This window comes from Chlorocebus sabaeus, chromosome 20, assembly GCF_047675955.1.
Source record: "Chlorocebus sabaeus isolate Y175 chromosome 20, mChlSab1.0.hap1, whole genome shotgun sequence".
Classification (NCBI taxonomy): Eukaryota; Metazoa; Chordata; class Mammalia; order Primates; family Cercopithecidae; genus Chlorocebus; species Chlorocebus sabaeus.
The window spans coordinates 6,180,332-6,198,528 of record NC_132923.1 but is presented as its reverse complement, the minus strand read 5'-3'; the positions used below and the strand labels follow the sequence as shown (position 1 = coordinate 6,198,528).

Genomic DNA, 18,197 nt, shown 5'->3' with positions numbered 1-18,197 from the left:
CTGGACACTTCATGTAAACAGAATCAGGCAATGTGTGGTCTTTTGTGTCTGGCTTTGACAGGTACTCTTAAAGAATCTTCACAATAATCTTGAGATAGAAATTTCCACCTAACTTGGGTCTCTGGCTTCAGTTAGTTTTACCTGGTAGCAGCCATTCATTCAAGAAAATGGAAAATCTCCAGAACTGTTAAGAATCTATTTCCTTACTATGTTGGTACCTGTACAATAGGAATAAAAAAGCATAAGGGTGGGTGAGCGAGGACAGACTTGGCAAATTCTCTGGCGTGACCACCCCAGCACAGTGTATGATAAACAACAAAACCAACTCTCAGCAAACATTACTTAAAAGTATTTTTTTATTTAACTTTAATTTCTGAGGTAAAATACTTTTTTCTTTCAACTTCCATAACAAAATACAGAGCTATCAGATACCCCTGGAAAAAAATATGTATATTATACATATATTTCTATAACATTACATCATATATATAATATATATGCAAAAATTTGAAGACTTTATAGAAAGCGGAACATCTAAAAGGCACTGCACAATGGAGTTAAGATTACTTACATTTTATGTACATATACACACTTTGCTTAAGCAGGTAACTAGTGAAGTCACCGTTCACATGTAAATGTCTCATTCACAAATCCCTGCATCACAATTCTATAACTCAAAGAATGCTTAAATACCTCAAAACAAATTAACTGGTAACTTTTTTCCCCCTAGGAAGAAACCAAGAATGGAACAGTTCTTGAAAGACTGAATCAAAGTTGTCTTCTAAACAAAATAAAAATGTACGTTCCCTTACTGTTTACCAAACAAAAAGCACAAACATTAATTATGGAATAAATAAAAAACAAGGGACAAACAGCCAACTGACTCTATCCACTTCGTGAGAAGTGATATACTTCAACTATTTTTTTAATGCTTCTGAAAGTTTCTTGGCCCACATAGGACTAGGGTGCAATCATTCCCTGTGTTAGTGAGTTGGGTTTAATGCAGCTTCAAAATTAGGGTGAAGGGACTTGGTGAAATGTTTATATTAAATATTTCACTCTTACCCATTCTTCAGGAAAAAAGGTGAGCTCAGCAAGGCTGGATGCCCTTAAGAGATACTTACTGTTTTCTTTTTCTATAGCTAAAAAAGCAAACTTTACACGAAGAAGCTCTTGATTAATGAAATTTCAATAGATTTATATTTGCAAAATTTTAAACATTTGGCACAGCAAAATTTGGAAAAAATGGGGGAGAAAAAAATAGGTCTGGTTGTTTTCCCCCTTTTTCCACCTGCTGCTGGACAGTGATGAGATGCTCACAGAAGAGAAAGGCCTGGCTTTGTACCAGGCTGGCGACAGGTGCTACCAGGAGTGGGCTGAGGGGGAGAAAAACTATCTCCCACTCTTTTGTCCCAGGCAATGTCAATGACCTCCACATTCCCTGGTCCACTTCCTGAGCAACCCCAAGTTCGGCTCTGTATGAGGACCCTCCCCCACCAACCCCAACCCCAGTGTGCAGTGCAAATCAACCAACAATTTACTGGTGGAATGGCAATCAAAGGAAACAGTGAAACACCAAACAATTTCTTAAAGCCAAAAAATATTTTTCATGGAGTTGAACATTTTTCGAGTGTGTTGTTTTTCAAGTGTAAAAGCAGTGACGTTTTGTTCAAACAGAAGCAGCATCTAGGAATTAATTCTGGCACTTGGGTTCTAGGGGGTTACAGGTATGCATCATGGATTCTTCTCCCTCTTATTTAAAAAGGCCTCGTGTTTCTATTCCTGAGTTCATACCAACACCTGCTGGCTCTCCCCTCTAGTGGACAGTGGGTGGCCAGCCAGCCTCCCTGGTTAGATTGGGCAATGCCAAGCAGACATCCCTCATTCACCTGCTGGGCTTGCTTTCTGATTCAGAGGTAAGTCGACGTGCAGAGAAAGAAACTTACAAAAGCACAACCACCAAAGGCAGCCTGAACGGGGAGCCCTGTGCAGCCTGAGTTGCTGGGGACCACCCTCTCAGTCCCGTTCCTGGGGAAAGGCAGGTCACTCCATGGAATTTGAAGCAAACAAGGGGGAGGACACCTGCCAAACAGTAGTATGATGGACTCAAGTCATCCCAGGCCATCTACTGTCTCCCTCACCACGCTAACCTTTTCTGAGTCCCTCCCTCTCTTGTCTAAGCAATGTAGTCTAAAAAGGAAAAAACACCCCCCACCATTAAAAGACAACCCTCAAATGTCACTCAGTATATAAAGTTTGCTTAGGCTAAGGTGGAGTCGGGAATGTCTCTAATTGTAGACACCATCCCTGTGCCACCCTTCCTCTCATCAGATATGGAGTGATTTCTTCTCTCCCTGCGGCTACGCAGATCTGAGCCACAGTCAGGTACTGACGTACACAACATAGGCACATGTGCACACACAGAGAAGGTGGGCTGCTGCTGCTTTCTCTCTGCCCCTAGTCCAGGCTCCTTTGCTTCACGTAAGATGAATACTTTCCCATTCCTCTGAAGTTGCTGGAAGGGAATTTCCTGGGAAGAAACAATTCCTCACTGCCTACAAACTGGAGTCTCATGTGGGATAGTCAATTGAACATGAGAATCAGAACGATCTGGGCAAATGGGTATGGCAAGAATGGGAACACCACAACAGGACAGACGCCAACTCTTTCATTCATGCCAGGCCGTTTGGCATCTGGTTGCCTTCTGTGTCTTCTTTCCACCTCTTTCTTAAGTCTCAACAAACATCCACTTGTACCCCCAGCTACCTTCCATGTTTCCAGGTATCATCGGCTCTTAACTCCCACAAGCCTGCCTTTTGGCTACCCATCCCAACAGTATCAAGAGGGAATGACTAAATATCAGCTAGAAACTTAGCCATGTCTCAACATTCCTGGATTATCTGAAAAGCTGTCCATGCCCTTTACAGGTTTATGGTGACAGACCCGTATCATCTTAAAGTATGTTCATAGTTAAGGCTTGACTTAAGAAAATAAGAGAACCAGACATAATGGAAAGACCTCTTCAATAATGTTGTCACGCCTCTCAGTGAATCTGCTCACAGTCACACTTTGGTTTGGCTCCCCAAACCCACAATAGAAAAGGAAAAATGAATACTTTTTTTCATTTGTTTTGTTTTTAAAGGCATTGGGTTACTTCCTCCTGCCCTCTTTTCTTCCCTGAACAAGAGTTTACAACTCCTCATGGCTTCTTAATAGGTGAAGTAGGTGAAAAGTCTGAGAAGCTCACAGCAGGGCTTGCTGTCTCAACTATGCAGCTGAGAGGCTGCCAGCTCCTGTGCCTTCCCAGTCCCACTATAACTGGCAGTACGTTTGTTCATGTTTCCTGAAAACATTTTCTTTAAAAAGGAAAAGAAAAAAAAGCCAAACACCACCAATCCAAAAAAACAAAAAAGGGAAGAAGAAAAAGAGTAACATCTGAACATTCCCCAAGCCCCACCCCAGTAAGTCTGAGATTATCTTATTCCTCCCCTGAAATAATATAAAGAAGCATTTCAGGCAAAATACTTAGTATTAATGGTGTCTTACTGCCCAACCTCCCAACCATGCCCTTTTCCCTTTTATGTATATCTCTTGGAGCAAAATAAATTCATTAATGGCTTTCCACATATAAATACAATAGAAAAGAAAGAAGTCTGGAACCTGAACTATCATGGGACCAAAAAGTATCTTGGCCTTTTGGGAGTTTCCTTGTCAGAAAGTGTAAGCCTCAACAGGAAATAGAGGCTCCTTCTCCTTTGAGTTCAATACCCTCCCTGTGTCCTACTCACCAGGAAAATAAGTGTGTTCATATCCCACCTAATTTACAACAGAAGATAACCCCATCCCATCCCCAAAACATAAAAATACAAGTCTATGCCCCCAGAATAATCAAACCAGTTTAACTCCCTCCCCCCTACCCTGAACTCTTGCTACATAAATACATGTATGTATTTGATTATAGTATAAACAGCTCCTAATCCACTTCCAGTTCTAAGCATCAGCTGCTGCTGTTGCCAAGCCCTGGGGTCCTGACCCATTCCAGAGGAACTTGCCACTCTTGCTCAGCTCTCGGGCTTCAGGGTCATCATTCCAGCGCCGCTTCAACCGAAGCTTGGGGGGCATCAGGGCATCTTCTTTCTTCTCAGGTGCACTGGGCTCTTTGCCAGGCCTGTCCTCACTATCTTCAGTCACCTCCAGAGGTTCTTCACTTGGGGTGCTAATGGGCACAGAGGGCCAGATGGGTGGTGCAGGACGGGCAAAGATGGTGCCTTTTTCTTCCTCAACGGTCCTGCTTGGCACAGTGCCCTCTTCTTGAGTGTGCTCCTCCTTCCCTCGTGCCGACTGCCTGAGGCTCTCAGGATCCTTTTCAGAGGCAGGTTCCACCTTGATTCTTGGGGGAATAGAAGCCATGGTGGGCGCGGTGACTGGTGCTGACTCCTCGCTGCTCTCAACCCTCTCCCGGTTCTTCCGCCCAACTGGTGGGGGCTGCAGCTTGATGGAGAACTGAGTTGACTCCTCAGGATGCATCTGGCACTGCAGTGGTGGAACCATGAGCCCCGGGTAACGGGGAAAAGTCCGAGGACTCAGATGGTAGTTGAACACAGAACAAGCTTGAGAATGAAGGTAGTGTTTCATTTCCTCAGGGTTGAAGGAGAAGCAGCTGCTGCTGGTGAAAGGACTCAGGCCTGGTGATGGGCTATAGGAGAAGATGGTGGGAGTCAGGGAGAGGGCTGGTGAAATGGGGACATTAAGGACACCTCCGCGGCCAGGGACTGGAGAGACAGCGAAGGGACTGTGGGGGTCAGGGTACATCCCTGGCCTAGCAAACAGAGGAAGCATTATGTCAGGCTTGCGTTTCTGATGGCCAATCCCTCCTCCGCCAATGGCATTCCTGGAGGACATGGGATCCACAGCCCGGCGCCAGTCAGCAGCTGAGCCATCCTCCAGCTCGGAAAGCTCAGCCTTTCTATCAGTACCATTACTGGACTCCTGGCCAGAAGCAGTTAGGGAGCTAGCAGAGAACCGTCCCGGCTGCACATCACTGGTTGGAGAATGGGTGTCCAGAGGTGGGAAATGGAACCGGGAAGAGGCTGTTGGCACTGGTGGCGCACTCTGAGGAACCACACCTGTGATGGTGGAAAATACAAAAGCCTCCATCAGAGGACTGCTCATTCATTATCATCACTTACGCTAACTAAGTGCAAAATATTTAGTAGTAATAGGAAACAATCATTCCAACTGGACTGAATCTCATAGTTCTCCAACTTCCTAGTAACTACTGTTCAGCTGCTTCTACTCAATTTGTCATCCTTTTCTAGGCTCTTTACTGTCTTCACAGTACTCCTTACTGTCAAAAACATTGTAATTGCTTATCCATATTCTAAAACCTAAGTTCCACATGGCAGGGACTTCCTATTGTTCACAACTGTACACCTCGCAGTTCAGGATTTAACAATTAGGAAGTACACAATAAATATGAAGTGGAAGGAATGAATGGGTACAACAGCCTTCTCTGCAACTCTAAATATTGTGTATATATTACCTGTTTCAACTTTTAGCTCTGCAAATAGTCTTTTCTTATTTCCGTAATTTTGGCCATATATATATATTCGTGTGTGTGTGTGATGAGGTAGAGGTTTACTGAAATATAAACATTCACGAACATTTAAGATAGAAAATAATAACAACATATAGATACTTGCTACAAGAGGACTTCTGATGTTTACTCACTGCCTAGACTACTCACATGCTATCACATTTTTCCTTGTTGGAATAAAGATATATTTCAAGATGGGATGTGGGGAGGGGACAGAGCTGCTCTGGCTGACTGTACCTTCAAAGAAGCTCTGCTTGGGCCAAGGCCCCATTCCTGGATACACCGCTTGGCCACATATAAAAAGCAAGCAAACCAAACCAAACCAAACTGGAAATGACATGCATGTAAAGTAATGCCTTAAAAACTCAAAGACCCTGTACCTGACATACACAGATCATATTTTAGTAAAAACAGCTTAATTTTTAAAAAGGCTAAACATTTGTTAAGGTAAGTTCTTATTGCCAAGTGTTTTATCATTCCTGATATACAATCACTACTTCACAGAGATTCAAATATTTTTCAATCTCTCCAAATCTACATTCCTCTAACAAATTCTACTGAATCATCTCCATTTGCAACCTGCTTTTAAACATTAAAGAGGCTGGGAGAAAATCCAGGACCTACTATTCCTTCTTCCAAGTCTGCTTACTAAAATGTAAAGCTCTAAGTGATAACATACACTGTGCTATTTATGTCTAATTTTTTTTTTCTTCTCTCTTTTTTTTGAGACAGGATTTCGCTCTGTTGCCCAGGTTGGAATGCACTGGCACCATCTTGGCTCAATGCAACCTCCACCTCCTGGGTTCAAGTGATTCTTGTGCCTCAGCCTCTGGAGCAGCTGGGATTACAGGCATGGGCCACCATGCCCAGCTAATTATTGTTGTTTTTAGTAAAGACCGGGTTTCACCATGTTGGCCAGGCTGATCTCAAACTCCTGGCCTCAAATGATCCACTCGCTTCAGTCTCCCAAAGTGCTGGGATTACAGGTGTAAGCCACTGTGCCCAGCCCATGTCAACTTTAGTGGCTCATGGTTCTCAACTTCCCTCAGTGGTCCTCCTGATGAGACATGAAAAAGGTATGCCATCTGAGGCCTCAGGAACCTGTGGGTTCCTGGAAAGTGTCAGCAGCTTCTAAAACAATGTCAGCAGGGTTCTGAGGCAAAGATGAATAAGGAAGAAGGAAAAAGGGAGAAGAAAAAAATAGAAAAAACCCCCCAAATTTTAAGCAAAATATAGTGATCTAGAAGTGGAAACAAAAAAGGCACACAGATATGGTATGGTTAGGAATTGCTTCCCATCAGCTGGTGCCTTCTCCTCTTGGTCTAGCATACTCTGGAGTCTGCTGGTATTTGTAAGACTGTAGCTTTCTAGGTACATGTGACTGAATAACACTATGACAGAGCCTCATTTCCCAAACTAATGTTCCACAGAAAACTGTTCTGCAGGCCTTTTTTTTTTTTTTTTTTAAGCGTCTGACTGAGAGGGCAGGACGTCTGGCTTCCTAGCAGGAACCTTCATAGTGTCAGTGATGAAAGAGAGAATTAAATACGGGTGATGTTGAGAAAGGCAAGAAGATTTGTGTTCAGAAACGTGCCCAATGTCACACTGTGGAAAAGAGAGGCAAGCACGAGACTGGGCCTAATCTCTGTGTCTCTTTGGGTGGAAGACAGGCCAGGCCACTGGATTCTCTTACACAGATGCCAATAAGAACACTGATGGAGTATTTGGAGAATGCCAAAAAGTACATCCCTGCAACAAAAATGATCTTTGCCAACATTAAGAGGAGGCAGAAAAGGGTAGACTTGATAGCTTATCTCAAAAAAGCTACTAATGGGTAATACTGGGACACTGCTGTTATTTATTACAAAACAGAAGCCTCATGACTTTTTTGTGTGTACCATAATTTAACAGATCTCAAAAACTAGAATCCACATCACGAATGACTGACAGAATTATTTTTGTTGGGCAGTCTTGATTTAATTAAGACTGATTTGAGGTTAGATGAGTATGTTTGGCTTTTGGAATTTTAATAGTAATTCCGATTTAGTAAATGCTCTCTATCACTGTTTACCCCTTCTAAATATATGACTGGACTTCATTAGTAATGTTCAACTTTTCACAAAGATGATGAATGCCATCTTAAAACCTATTGGAGAATGGTTTTATATTTAGATTTACATAACTGGTTATGTGAATGTATTTAAATACTGGGGAAATTCCTTCACTGTCTCAGAACCAAGCAAGATTCACCAGTGTTTTATGTTCATTTGCCTCTTAAAGGCAAGGGATGAATATAAGGTAGCAATGTCTACTTTATATTTTTGGCCTTAACAATAGCCAATCTAATTAGAATTCTCTGTATCTCAAATGATTCCTTTTACTTATTGAAAGGCATTTTAGTGGGTTTATGTGTAATATCAAATAAAGATTTAACATTTCTCACATTTTATAGGTATTCTATAGGATCAGATGCTTATTAATTCTTTACTATCTAATTCAGACTAAGTTATAATTTGGGATTGTCTTTAAGCAGCCATTCAGAAACATAATACTGTAGAACTGCTATGTATTTGTGATTGGAAATGGTGCTTTTGCCAACTTAAAAGGAATTAAGTAGAGGAAATATACACAAATTTAAAAATTATGCATGATTATAAAACTTAAGATAATTAAAAACAAAATCACAGATTGAAAAAAAAAAAATAAAGCCACTGATTTCATCTTAAAATTAGGAAGAACAGAGGGATGACCTTGCAAATGATTTGAGTAGAGCCAAGAGGGTCCCAGGCCAAATGTGTGCTTCTATTAGCCAATTACGGTGGCTACAATTCTACCCTTTTTGATTCTTTTGGATCTTGACTTTTAATTAAGAGTACATCTACTCAAAAGCAAAAAGCCACTTCTATGTACTCAGAAGAATGAAGTATGTCCTGCTCCGATCCTGACAGTATCTTCTGTATCTTTCCAATGTGCAGGGAAAGGTCCTGTCTCCTAAGCAATTTAGAAATGCTTGACTCAATCTAGTTTTTTTCTCGTTGTTTTGTTTTTTTGAGACAGAATCTTGCTCTGTCACCCAGGCTGGAGTGCAGTGGGGCAATCTTGGCTCACTGCAACCTCCAACTCCCAGGTTCAAGCAATTCTTCTGCCTCAGCCTCCCAGGTAGGTGGGACTACAGGTGCGCGCCACCGTGACTGGCCAGTTTTTGTATTTTTAGTAGAGATGGGGTTTCACCATATTGGTCAGGCTGGTCTCGAACACCTGACCTCATGATCCGCCCACCTCCGCCTCCAAAGTGCAGGGATTACAGGCGTGAGCCACTGTGCCTGGCCCAAAATCTAGTTTTTTATTAAAATAATAATAATAATAATAATAAACTGGAGGAATCTCAGTCTTTACCTATGTTAAGGTATACTGTAAAGGAGACATAATAAACAGTATTTTCCTAATGCATTTAGGTGGCGTAATGGGAGGTGAGACTAGAAGCAATACTGGGAAGGTAGCATTCTGGAACCCTTGCCTCTGATTAACTGGAGTAGCCCTACTTTTATATGTTGATATATCAAACCTAAGGTTTTGCTTAGAAAGAAAATTTGCTGCTAAAAAAGAAAGTTTGAATACCATTGCTTTATAAGACTACCTCCATGAAGTCACCATGAAATTCAAGTACTGCGGTTGAAAAAAACTGGCTCTGAATCTCAGTTCTGGTACCTTCTACCTTGTAGCTTAGTACAAGTAGCACACTGGAATCTTTGACCCCTTCTGGCAAAATGGAATTCATAAGGTCTTCGCCTAGGTTCAAATCTTGGTCCTACCACTTACTAGTTATGTGCCTCTGGACAGCTTACCTCTCTGTGCCTCAGTTTCCTTACCTGTAAAATAGGTCAGAACAGGGCCTATTGTTATGAGGATTAAGAGTTAATATTTGTAAATCTCTTAGAATAGCACCAAGCATAGCAAATTGCATGTCATTATTAAAATAATTTTTTTATTAGATAATCATGGTACAAAAATTAAACCATAAAAAGACAACTATCATTCAAATATGGACTATGTATTAGATAACAGCATTATATCAATGTTAAACATCCTGGGTGTGGTAATGTTATTGTGGTTACGGAGGAGAATGTCCTTGTTCCTGGGAAATACAAGCTGAAGTACACAGGGACGAAATGTCATGATGTCTGCAACTTAATCTCAAAAGATTTAAAAAGTATATATAAATAGAAAGAGATAAAGCAAATGTGGCTACAATATTAACCATTAGTGAAACTAGATAAAGGATATATGGGTGTTTACTGTCCTTTTTCCAATATTCCTATAGATTTGGAGTTTTCCAAAATAAAAAAAAAAAACTTGGGGTTGGTGGGAGTAGAGAGGCATAGACTGAGAGGTATCAAGTCCATCCCTAACTGGTCTGTCCTGCCCCGATCCTGACAGAATCTTCTGTATCGTTCCAATGTTTCTTATGCAAATATAAGAAAATATTTTAATAATGTATTATATAGGATGCTTTTCATGATAAAATACACAGACCAGAATACCCCAACTGTTATCAACCCACCTCGTAGACATGATCTCACTGGCCTCCAGGATCTAAATCCACACAGCTCTATTTAGAGTACTTATCACATTTCACATTGCATTAAACCCGGCATATCTTATCTCTCCTGCTAAATTCTAAGTTCCTTGAGGTAAAGAACTCCCATTATCTGTTGAACAAATGAATCACAATCTAGAGGAGGAATATATGATCTATTAAATGAGAGCTAGATTTCTTTTTCTTTTTTTTTTTTTTGAGACGGAGTCTTGCTCTGTCGCCCAGGCTGGAGTGCAGTGGTCGGATCTCAGCTCACCGCAAGCTCCGCCTCCCGGGTTCACGCCATTCTCCTGCCTCAGCCTCCTGAGTAGCTGGGACTACAGGCGCCCGCCACCACGCCCGGCTAGTTTTTTGTATTTTTTAGTAGAGACGGGGTTTCACCATTAGCCAGGATGGTCTCGATCTCCTGACCTCGGCCTCCCAAAGTGCTGGGATTACAGGCTTGAGCCACCGCGCCCGGCCGAGAGCTAGATTTCAATAGCTCAATCTCTCAGGAATTGTTTCCCGAGAAACTGTTCAATAGATAACTATTCAACCTACCCTGATCAGTCTTTAACTTTGCTGTCGTTGTCCTAATTTTATCGTTTGTAAAATGTGGATATCAAGACATTCACCTTACTGGGCTGAAGAGTTTAATGAGATAATTCACAAAACTACTAAGCAAAAGTACCTCCATAAAGTAGATGTTCAATAAATGTTATATTCCTTTGTTATCATAAAGTTAACCTTAAACAACATTTGGCCTTTCTGGTCAAAAAGTTCTTTATAAACTAATGACACTAGTTCTTTGGAGTTGTCTATATCTAGGATGTGAGCAACCAGGTAGTAGAGATAGATGTACTAAAAGAAATGGACACAGTTTTGCTTTCCTTGTGGCTTTTTTGAGACTGAGTCTCACTGTCGCCCAGTCTGGACTATAGTGGCATGACCTCAGCTCACTGCAAACTCTACCTCCCGGGTTCAAGTGATTCTCCTGCCTTGGCCTCCTGAGTAGCTGGGACTATAGGTGACTGCCACCTGTATTTTTTGTATTTTTAGTAGAGATGGGGGTTTCACCACGTTGGCCCGGCTAGTCTTGAACTCCTGACCTCAAGTGATCCACTGGCCTTGGCCTCCCAGAGTGCTGGGACTATAGGAGTGAGCCACCTGGTCCGGCCCCTTGTGGCTTTTTGATTAGGATCTTGAGCTGGGGTTAAAGATCAAAGTTGGTTCAATTGCCTTCAGGCAGAACAGGTGTGCTGGGCCACTACTGTTAAGTTTCTAGATCGGATTCTTCCCAGAGTGAGGATCCAGGTTTCCTTGCCCCGGAAAACCACATTACTTCCCAGGGCTGATGAATGCCCCATTCCAGGTTATCCAAGTGGCTGAAGTTCTGGATTTTCAATAGATAGAAAGGGTAAAAGACAAGAAGAAGATGAATGAAACACTTTTTTGGGAGCGGGGTGAAGGGGTATAAAAACCAACAAATTCTTTAAAATTGTTGGTATATACATCTAGATTCCCAATTCCTCTAGGCATACAAGGAAGGGGCAAGAGCGAGAAATAGAGGAAGCAAGATTTGAGTGGCTAGAACAGGTCTGATTTCCTAACGCCTCTCCCTCAGGCACAAGGAAAGAAAACAGGTTGTAATTAGAGAGATGCATTCCAATACCACTTTTTTTTTTTTTTTTTTTAAATGCATGCCCCAGGGACAGGAGGGAGTGGTTACAGGAGAGATGAAACTGTAATGATAGCAGAGTGAAGCTAAAACTGCCCTAACTTGTTGTGTAGTAATTACATATCTGCAATGGATCTCAACATTATGTTCTCTCAGCCACACCCCCACTAATTTTTCAGGTTTCTTCCAGCTTTTCTGAGAAGTTGTATTACTGCATGATCAGCATTCTTTGCCTTAGCATACAAGGCCACAATGACAGAGTACTTACTGACTGACGACTGGTCAGAAAACAATTAAATACAATCTACAGTAGTCCTTTCTTATCTGAGGTTTTGCCTTCCACTGTTTTAGTTACCCACAGAGGTCTGAAAACAGGTCTGTATAGTACACAAAGATATTTTGAGAACGACCACATTCACATAATTTTATTACAGCATATTGTTATAATTTTTCTATTTTATTATTGTCATTAATCTCTTACTGTGCCTAATTTATAAATTCAACTTTATCACAGATACATATGAGCGGGGTTAAGGGAAGAAAAATCATATATAAGAACGGAGTTTGGTACTATCTGTGGTTTGAGAATCTACTAGGGGTCTTAGAACATATACTGCTCAGATAAAGCGGAACTACTGTATTTTCTTGGGCAGGAGTATGATTTGCATACGGAAAAAAATCACAAACAAAAAACCACACAACAACCAAGTCTTCTGAGAGACTGCTTTCAACATCAAGAGAGAATGTGGGGAGCTGTGATGGAAAGCTATAACCAGGAAAGTCAGGAGGGGAAGCCCTACTGCACTTAACAGGAGAGAAGGTCAAGTAACCCCAGAATCTTGTTCTCTGAGGATTTGCTGGTGCAGATCAAAGACACTGCTTTTCACTGCAAACATGTGAACCTCCCCCTTCTCTGATCAAGGATGCTGTGGTTTTGATGATATTCACCTGATAAGGGAGAGCTTGCTAGTTTCACAGAAAATCGGAAGTGTTTGTAGAAACAGGTTCCCATCTATGAAAGAACCATTGGGCTGGGTGTTAAAACTGAGTCCTGAACTTAAAGATCATCACAAACCTATGAAACATCATTCCCAAACAAGACAGTGTAATAGTATCTAGGAGATTACAAACAATATGCAGAAAAGGGAACCAACTAAATAAACCAAAGAAATCTATCTTGATACTGCACAGCCTATAACTCTCTTTATGAGTGAGACGACTTGAGCGAGAACACTGAGGTAATCCAAAGGATCACATTATTTTAGTGTTTCTAAAATCTTCCTAAACATGCTATGTCTTAGATTTGGAGTTTTAAAAATTCTTTTCAATTCAAAATTCATTCCCTACCAAGAGAGTTTGTATCTTACCACTTGACCGAATGTTGATGAACGGGTAGTTGGGCATCACCAGTTTGTTGAAGTTAAATTTATAGGTAAATCTTTTCCCTTTTGTTTTATGAAGGATCCTCTTGTTGTAATAGTATCTGTAAAAACAGGAATGCATGTCAATTTGTCTTGTAGCTACTGACAGCTTTCAATACATTTAGGTAGCCACTGAGACCAAAAATTCTTGCTCTAAGTATTACAAAAATCACTACCAATCTTTTGCAGCCTGGCCCTCCAGGTAGATCTAGGAGACCTAAGAGCTTAATTTTCTTACTCAATTTTCAACTCAGCTCCAGTTTTTGCCGAGAGGTTTACAAAGACAACCCCACTTTAAGATTGTGAACACCTATCCTAGCCCCAAACATTTTCTTCTCCATTTCTCTACAATTTCAATTCTATAGTCCATTTCCTTCCGGTTGCACTGCATGTCACTAACTGCTTAGTTTCTCTTTTTGGTCTTGTCCAGGTGGGGGCAGACAAGTCACTAAGCGGACCTGATGTGGTTAGTCTGGAGGCCTAAGCTCAAAAGATAGACAAAGGAATGCAGAACTGTTTTATGGTGGCAGGTCAAACAATGGCATGCCCTGATCTGGAAAACAGCAGCTAGTGTGGCCTGCTTCACCTTCAAAGACTCAAAGGGATGTGAAAGTATACAGCAAAGCCACTGCACAGATTTTACATTTCAGGTCAGGAGAACTTCAATTATCTGGAATCTTTAGTCTTACATCTATGCAGTAGCAGAGGTCATAAACTGCCTTCTAGCCCCTTGAGGGCTAACGGGCTATGAAATTTAAGACTGACAAGGGGAAAAAAGAACCAGAGAAAACTTAGAGTGATCCATCTTTAGACATGTTGCAGCAGGCTATGGACAACTTGAGCTCACAGACATAGTTCCTGAATAGATAGGTCAGTATCATTGAATCTTCCTCCCGTAACTTGCTTCATCCTTTTCTAAGTTTCTTCCAGGGGAGCCTAAAGAAAGAAATCCTGACAGATTCTAATAGAGAAGTCTAAACTAATCCTTTGGATTATAAATGAGCTCCAATCCATGTTTCACCATATACTCTCGCCCACTACAGAGCAGAATCGGCTGTCTGTCAGGATCCAGTGCCAGCCACATTGGAATCCCCTCCTACATATAACCAAAGATACGCCTTTTCTCCTCCTGTGCCTATGCTACTCACATTCAACAGCTCTTCTACTCCCACTTTAAAGTGACACATTATTCACTAAGATAGTGGAGTCTTTTATTACCTGATACCCTTTTATTTAGCATTCACTAAACAGCTTAGTCTCCTTCCAATCTGTTAACACAGATTTGAGAATCCTTTCCCTTACCTGAGGGCCCGGCTCAGCTTGTCATAATTCATCTGTGGTTTGCATTTCCTGCGGCCCCAGAGGCGGGCCACCTCATCTGGATCCTTGATGACAAATTCCCCGTACTCTCCCTGCTGCCAGGCGATGACATGGCGGAACTCTTCCTTCTGCAGCAGCTCCAGGATGAAGTGCCACAGCTGGATCTGCCGGGAGCCTGGGGACGACTCTGTTTTGTAGGCCCAATCAGGAAACTGATACCCTTTCATGTGAGAAGGTCAAGATTAAGCTAGTTAAGAGCTAGGTACATACATACCAGCAACCCCAACTGCACATTCCACTGCTCTGAATCTAGAGTGCTTTGCAAACATGCTGTAAGTACTCTCAGTCAGCTGGGCCTAACCACAATGGGGAGAGGAAAGCACAGAGAAGTCACCTATCCTTGTGGCAATCATTAAATCTGATAAGAGTTGGGCAGCAGCAACCAGATGTCCTAATCTTACCATTTCATACATTACTAAATCTCACACCTACTTTCTATGAGGACATGAAAGTGCTAAAGGGAACAAACAGGAAAGATAAACTAATGTTTCAGGAAAATACAGCTGAAAATTCCTTTTCCCTAAGGTTGGAACTGTGTCTCTAACAGCAAAGAGACTCTAAAGCTTGGGATATGGGTGTGGTGACCAGATGTGTTAAATATACATCCATAGGAAACAAGCCTACAACCGTCCTGCCAGTATCCACCTAGCCAAGAGGCTGTCAGTCATGGTCTGACATTTGTGAACAGAGCTCAAGTTGAGAGAACAGGAACCACTGAGGGACCTTCCAGGTACATCAGAGATTATTAACTTCTGCTCACCTCCACCTCCTTCTGGCTTTTCCACGATGCTACAGCCGGCTTTCATTTTCACCCTCCTGCTGAGAGACACAAGCCACAAAATTACTCTAAGATGCTATTTTATTTAGTATCCTGTCAAAGTTTTCTGGCAGTCTTTCCCCAAACTTCCTTTCCACTGTTCTTCTTTCCTTATGCAACTCTCTTTCTTTCAAACATGTCACCTCCAAACTGCTACTCCCCAAATTATCAAATGATGGGCCTCAGGTCATCAGCTTCAAAAGCCGTAATTATCTCTCACCTGACTTTAAACCACAAAGTGTAAACACTGTCTTTAATATTTGCTTTCCTCCTCCTGACCAACCCTTCAAATGTACAAAAATAAAAATAAAAAAGGAGGGTACAGTGAAATGGGTCCAAAAACGCAGCCAAAACAAGTCACACAGTTTGTCTTCTATTACTAGACAAGCCCACATGCCAAGATACACAAGCCTGAGTTCACCCAGATGTACCAGTTTAAAGGGTGAAAAAAACCCAAATCCATCTGATTCCCACTCAAGAATGAACATCTGATTTTGATTTATTTTGCTGAATTATGTGAGATGGGAGAAGGAAGATTCTTCCCAGCCAGAAACTGCTCCCTCCTCCTTGAAAAACACCCTGGGATACAGGAAGTAAACACATCATATGTACACTTACTCTATACAAAAAACACACAAACTCCCAAAAAGTTTTCGAGAAAAATTATACATTTTCTCCATTTAACAGGAAGGGGTGAAAAGCAGGCATTTCTGAAGCTCTTCTGGCCAGTGAGTGGAGGGAGTCTTGCTGCGATTTGAATTCATTCCATCCAGATTTACAGTTCCTCAATAAATTTCCTGTTCCTCCCAGCAAGCAGCTTTGTGTCAATCACTTAGCAAAAAGGAGGGAGGGGTGAAACTGCCAGAGGGACATGGAGGCAGGAGAGGGCAGATCTACCCTCGCTGTTCCCCACGGTGGATGACAGGCCCTTAGCATCCACATTAGCAGGAATCCGGAGAGAATGCAGGTGCCTAAGTGGCCCCCGGGTAGGGACAAATTCCTTATCTTGGAAATCTCACCTAACCTAGGATTCCTCTAGATCTTTTGAATATTTTTTCTCACCAAACACATTAAGGAGACCAGCAAGTGTCAGTCTACAAAACTACTAGCGGCCCAGGACAAGATAAACACCCCAAAGGAAGGAGAAGACAAACAGACAAGGAAAACACACACACACACACACACACACACACACACACACGCGCGCGCGATATACAATAACAAGGCACCAGGGCTGAGGCAGGAGCTTCCTCCTCCATCTTAGTGACAATGAGGGAGGAAAAACACGAATTTCCCCACTGCTCCAGGAAGCTGCCCTGGACTCTTAACTCCTAGGATGCGCTGTCGGATCGTGAGGCCTTTTACCCTGTCACAGAACTCCCTCCAACCATCACGAATCTGGGGTTCAAATCCCGTTGCAACGATGACCTGACAAGGAAGCCCTCTCTTGACACTCCAGCTCTCCAATTTTCCCCATAAAAGTCCCTTTCCCAGGAGCCCTGAGGCGCCTCTGCACGCCTTTCGCATATTCACTGCAAGGACACTTCATCCAAGCAGGGCCACTCGTCTCAACTCTGCAAACCACAGGACCCCTGCCCTTCCTCTGATCGCGACCACTCCCCGAAGAGTGAGGCATGCACAGTCTGGCGCTGCGGATTTCCCGCAGCAGCTCCGGGTCCTGGCTTCCACAGCCCCCAGAACCTCCTTGCCATTCACCTCCCGGGCTGGACCTCCCTTAACCGTGGCCTCAGGGCTGCGCGGGGCCACCGCATGAACGCTGACCTGGGTCCCTGTCGCCCCTCAGACAGACACGGGCTCCCACCCTCCCCCGCCCCCCGTACTGGGTGAGGCCCAGCTGGGTGGGTACGCGGCCCGGCGGCCAGCCCCGATCCCAGGGACGCCATCCCCGCCGGGATCCCGGATCCGACCCCGACGGCCCGGCAGCCGAGGCGAGGCCGGGACTCACCTCTTCCCGGCACGGTCCGTCTTCAGTCCGGTCTCCTCCGCGGCGTCTCCGGCTCCTCCTCATCCACCCCAGCAGGAAGTGACCTCCTCGGCTGCTTTCGTCACTTCCATCCTCAGCAGAAAGGGCGGGGGAGGAGGAGGCGCCCTCCCGCCGGTTCCCAGCCTCACCTCGCCGCACCCAGCCGCGTCTCCCTTTCCTTTCTCCTTTCAGCAGACGCCGACTTCCGCCCGCACTCCGCCCCCTGCGCGCTCCTCCCGACACGCATCCAGCGCATCCGCCCCGGCGCGGCCCGTGCGTCACGCTGCGGGGGCACGTTACGCACGCTCGTGGCGGGCGGCCGGCCCGGTTCGCTGCTGGGCCAGGGTCCTGCAGACGCTGAGGGGTGACGCGGCGCGAGAGGGCGCTGGTCTGGTACATGCTTCCCCCGCGAGTTCCGCGCAGTGAGGCAGAACGGAATTTGCGGGGCGAGGCGCTGCCCCAGGGTCCCACTTCCCGAGGGGAGGGGACCTTGCGGACCCCACAGGAAGGCCCAGGCGCCGGGAAACAGTCTCTCCCACACAACAGAGAGGCGGCCAGTCTTTCTCCCGAAAAGGGCCCTGCGACCTCCCAGAGGGAGGATCCCTCACAATGGGAAGACAGGACCCGCAGACTTCAGACGCATTTCCCTACCCTTTAAGAAAGGGCCCTTTCATATACGTATGAAAGAAACCGCAAAGCTTTCTCTGAAGCACGTCGCTTTGGCATTTCCTCCCTGGGAAGAGTT

The 18,197-nt window shown here is 43.7% G+C and overlaps 1 protein-coding gene across 3 annotated transcripts; it reads right to left on the bottom strand.

The window, feature by feature from the left end:
* Positions 1–338: 338 nt before the first annotated feature.
* Positions 339–17,807, bottom strand: ETV3 (ETS variant transcription factor 3). 3 transcript variants are annotated; one of them, XM_007976669.3, is made up of 5 exons: positions 17,435–17,797; positions 15,412–15,467; positions 14,574–14,811; positions 13,218–13,333; positions 339–5,126 (listed from the first exon to the last, which is right to left on the bottom strand). In XM_007976669.3, the coding sequence occupies exons 2-5, from the start codon at positions 15,455–15,457 to the stop codon at positions 3,991–3,993; spliced, it is 1,536 nt and encodes a 511-aa protein (XP_007974860.3). In that variant the 5' UTR covers positions 15,458–15,467; positions 17,435–17,797; the 3' UTR covers positions 339–3,990. The 3 variants fall into 3 exon arrangements, with proteins under 3 accessions (XP_007974860.3, XP_007974859.3, XP_007974861.2); XM_007976668.3 differs by having other exon boundaries at positions 15,412–15,470; positions 17,435–17,796; XM_007976670.3 differs by lacking the exon at positions 339–5,126 and adding an exon at positions 5,588–12,862 and having other exon boundaries at positions 15,412–15,470; positions 17,435–17,807.
* Positions 17,808–18,197: the final 390 nt, after the last annotated feature.

Coding starts and splice junctions, on each gene's coding strand:
- ETV3 (XM_007976669.3), bottom strand. CDS start 15,457: ATGAAAGCCGGCTGTAGCATCGTGGAAAAGCCAGAAGGAGGTGGAG. Junction 14,812..15,411: donor AAAGCCAGAAGGAGGTGGAG/GTGAGCAGAAGT, acceptor CTCACATGAAAG/GGTATCAGTTTCCTGATTGG. Junction 5,127..13,217: donor CATCAACATTCGGTCAAGTG/GTAAGATACAAA, acceptor CCACCATCACAG/GTGTGGTTCCTCAGAGTGCG.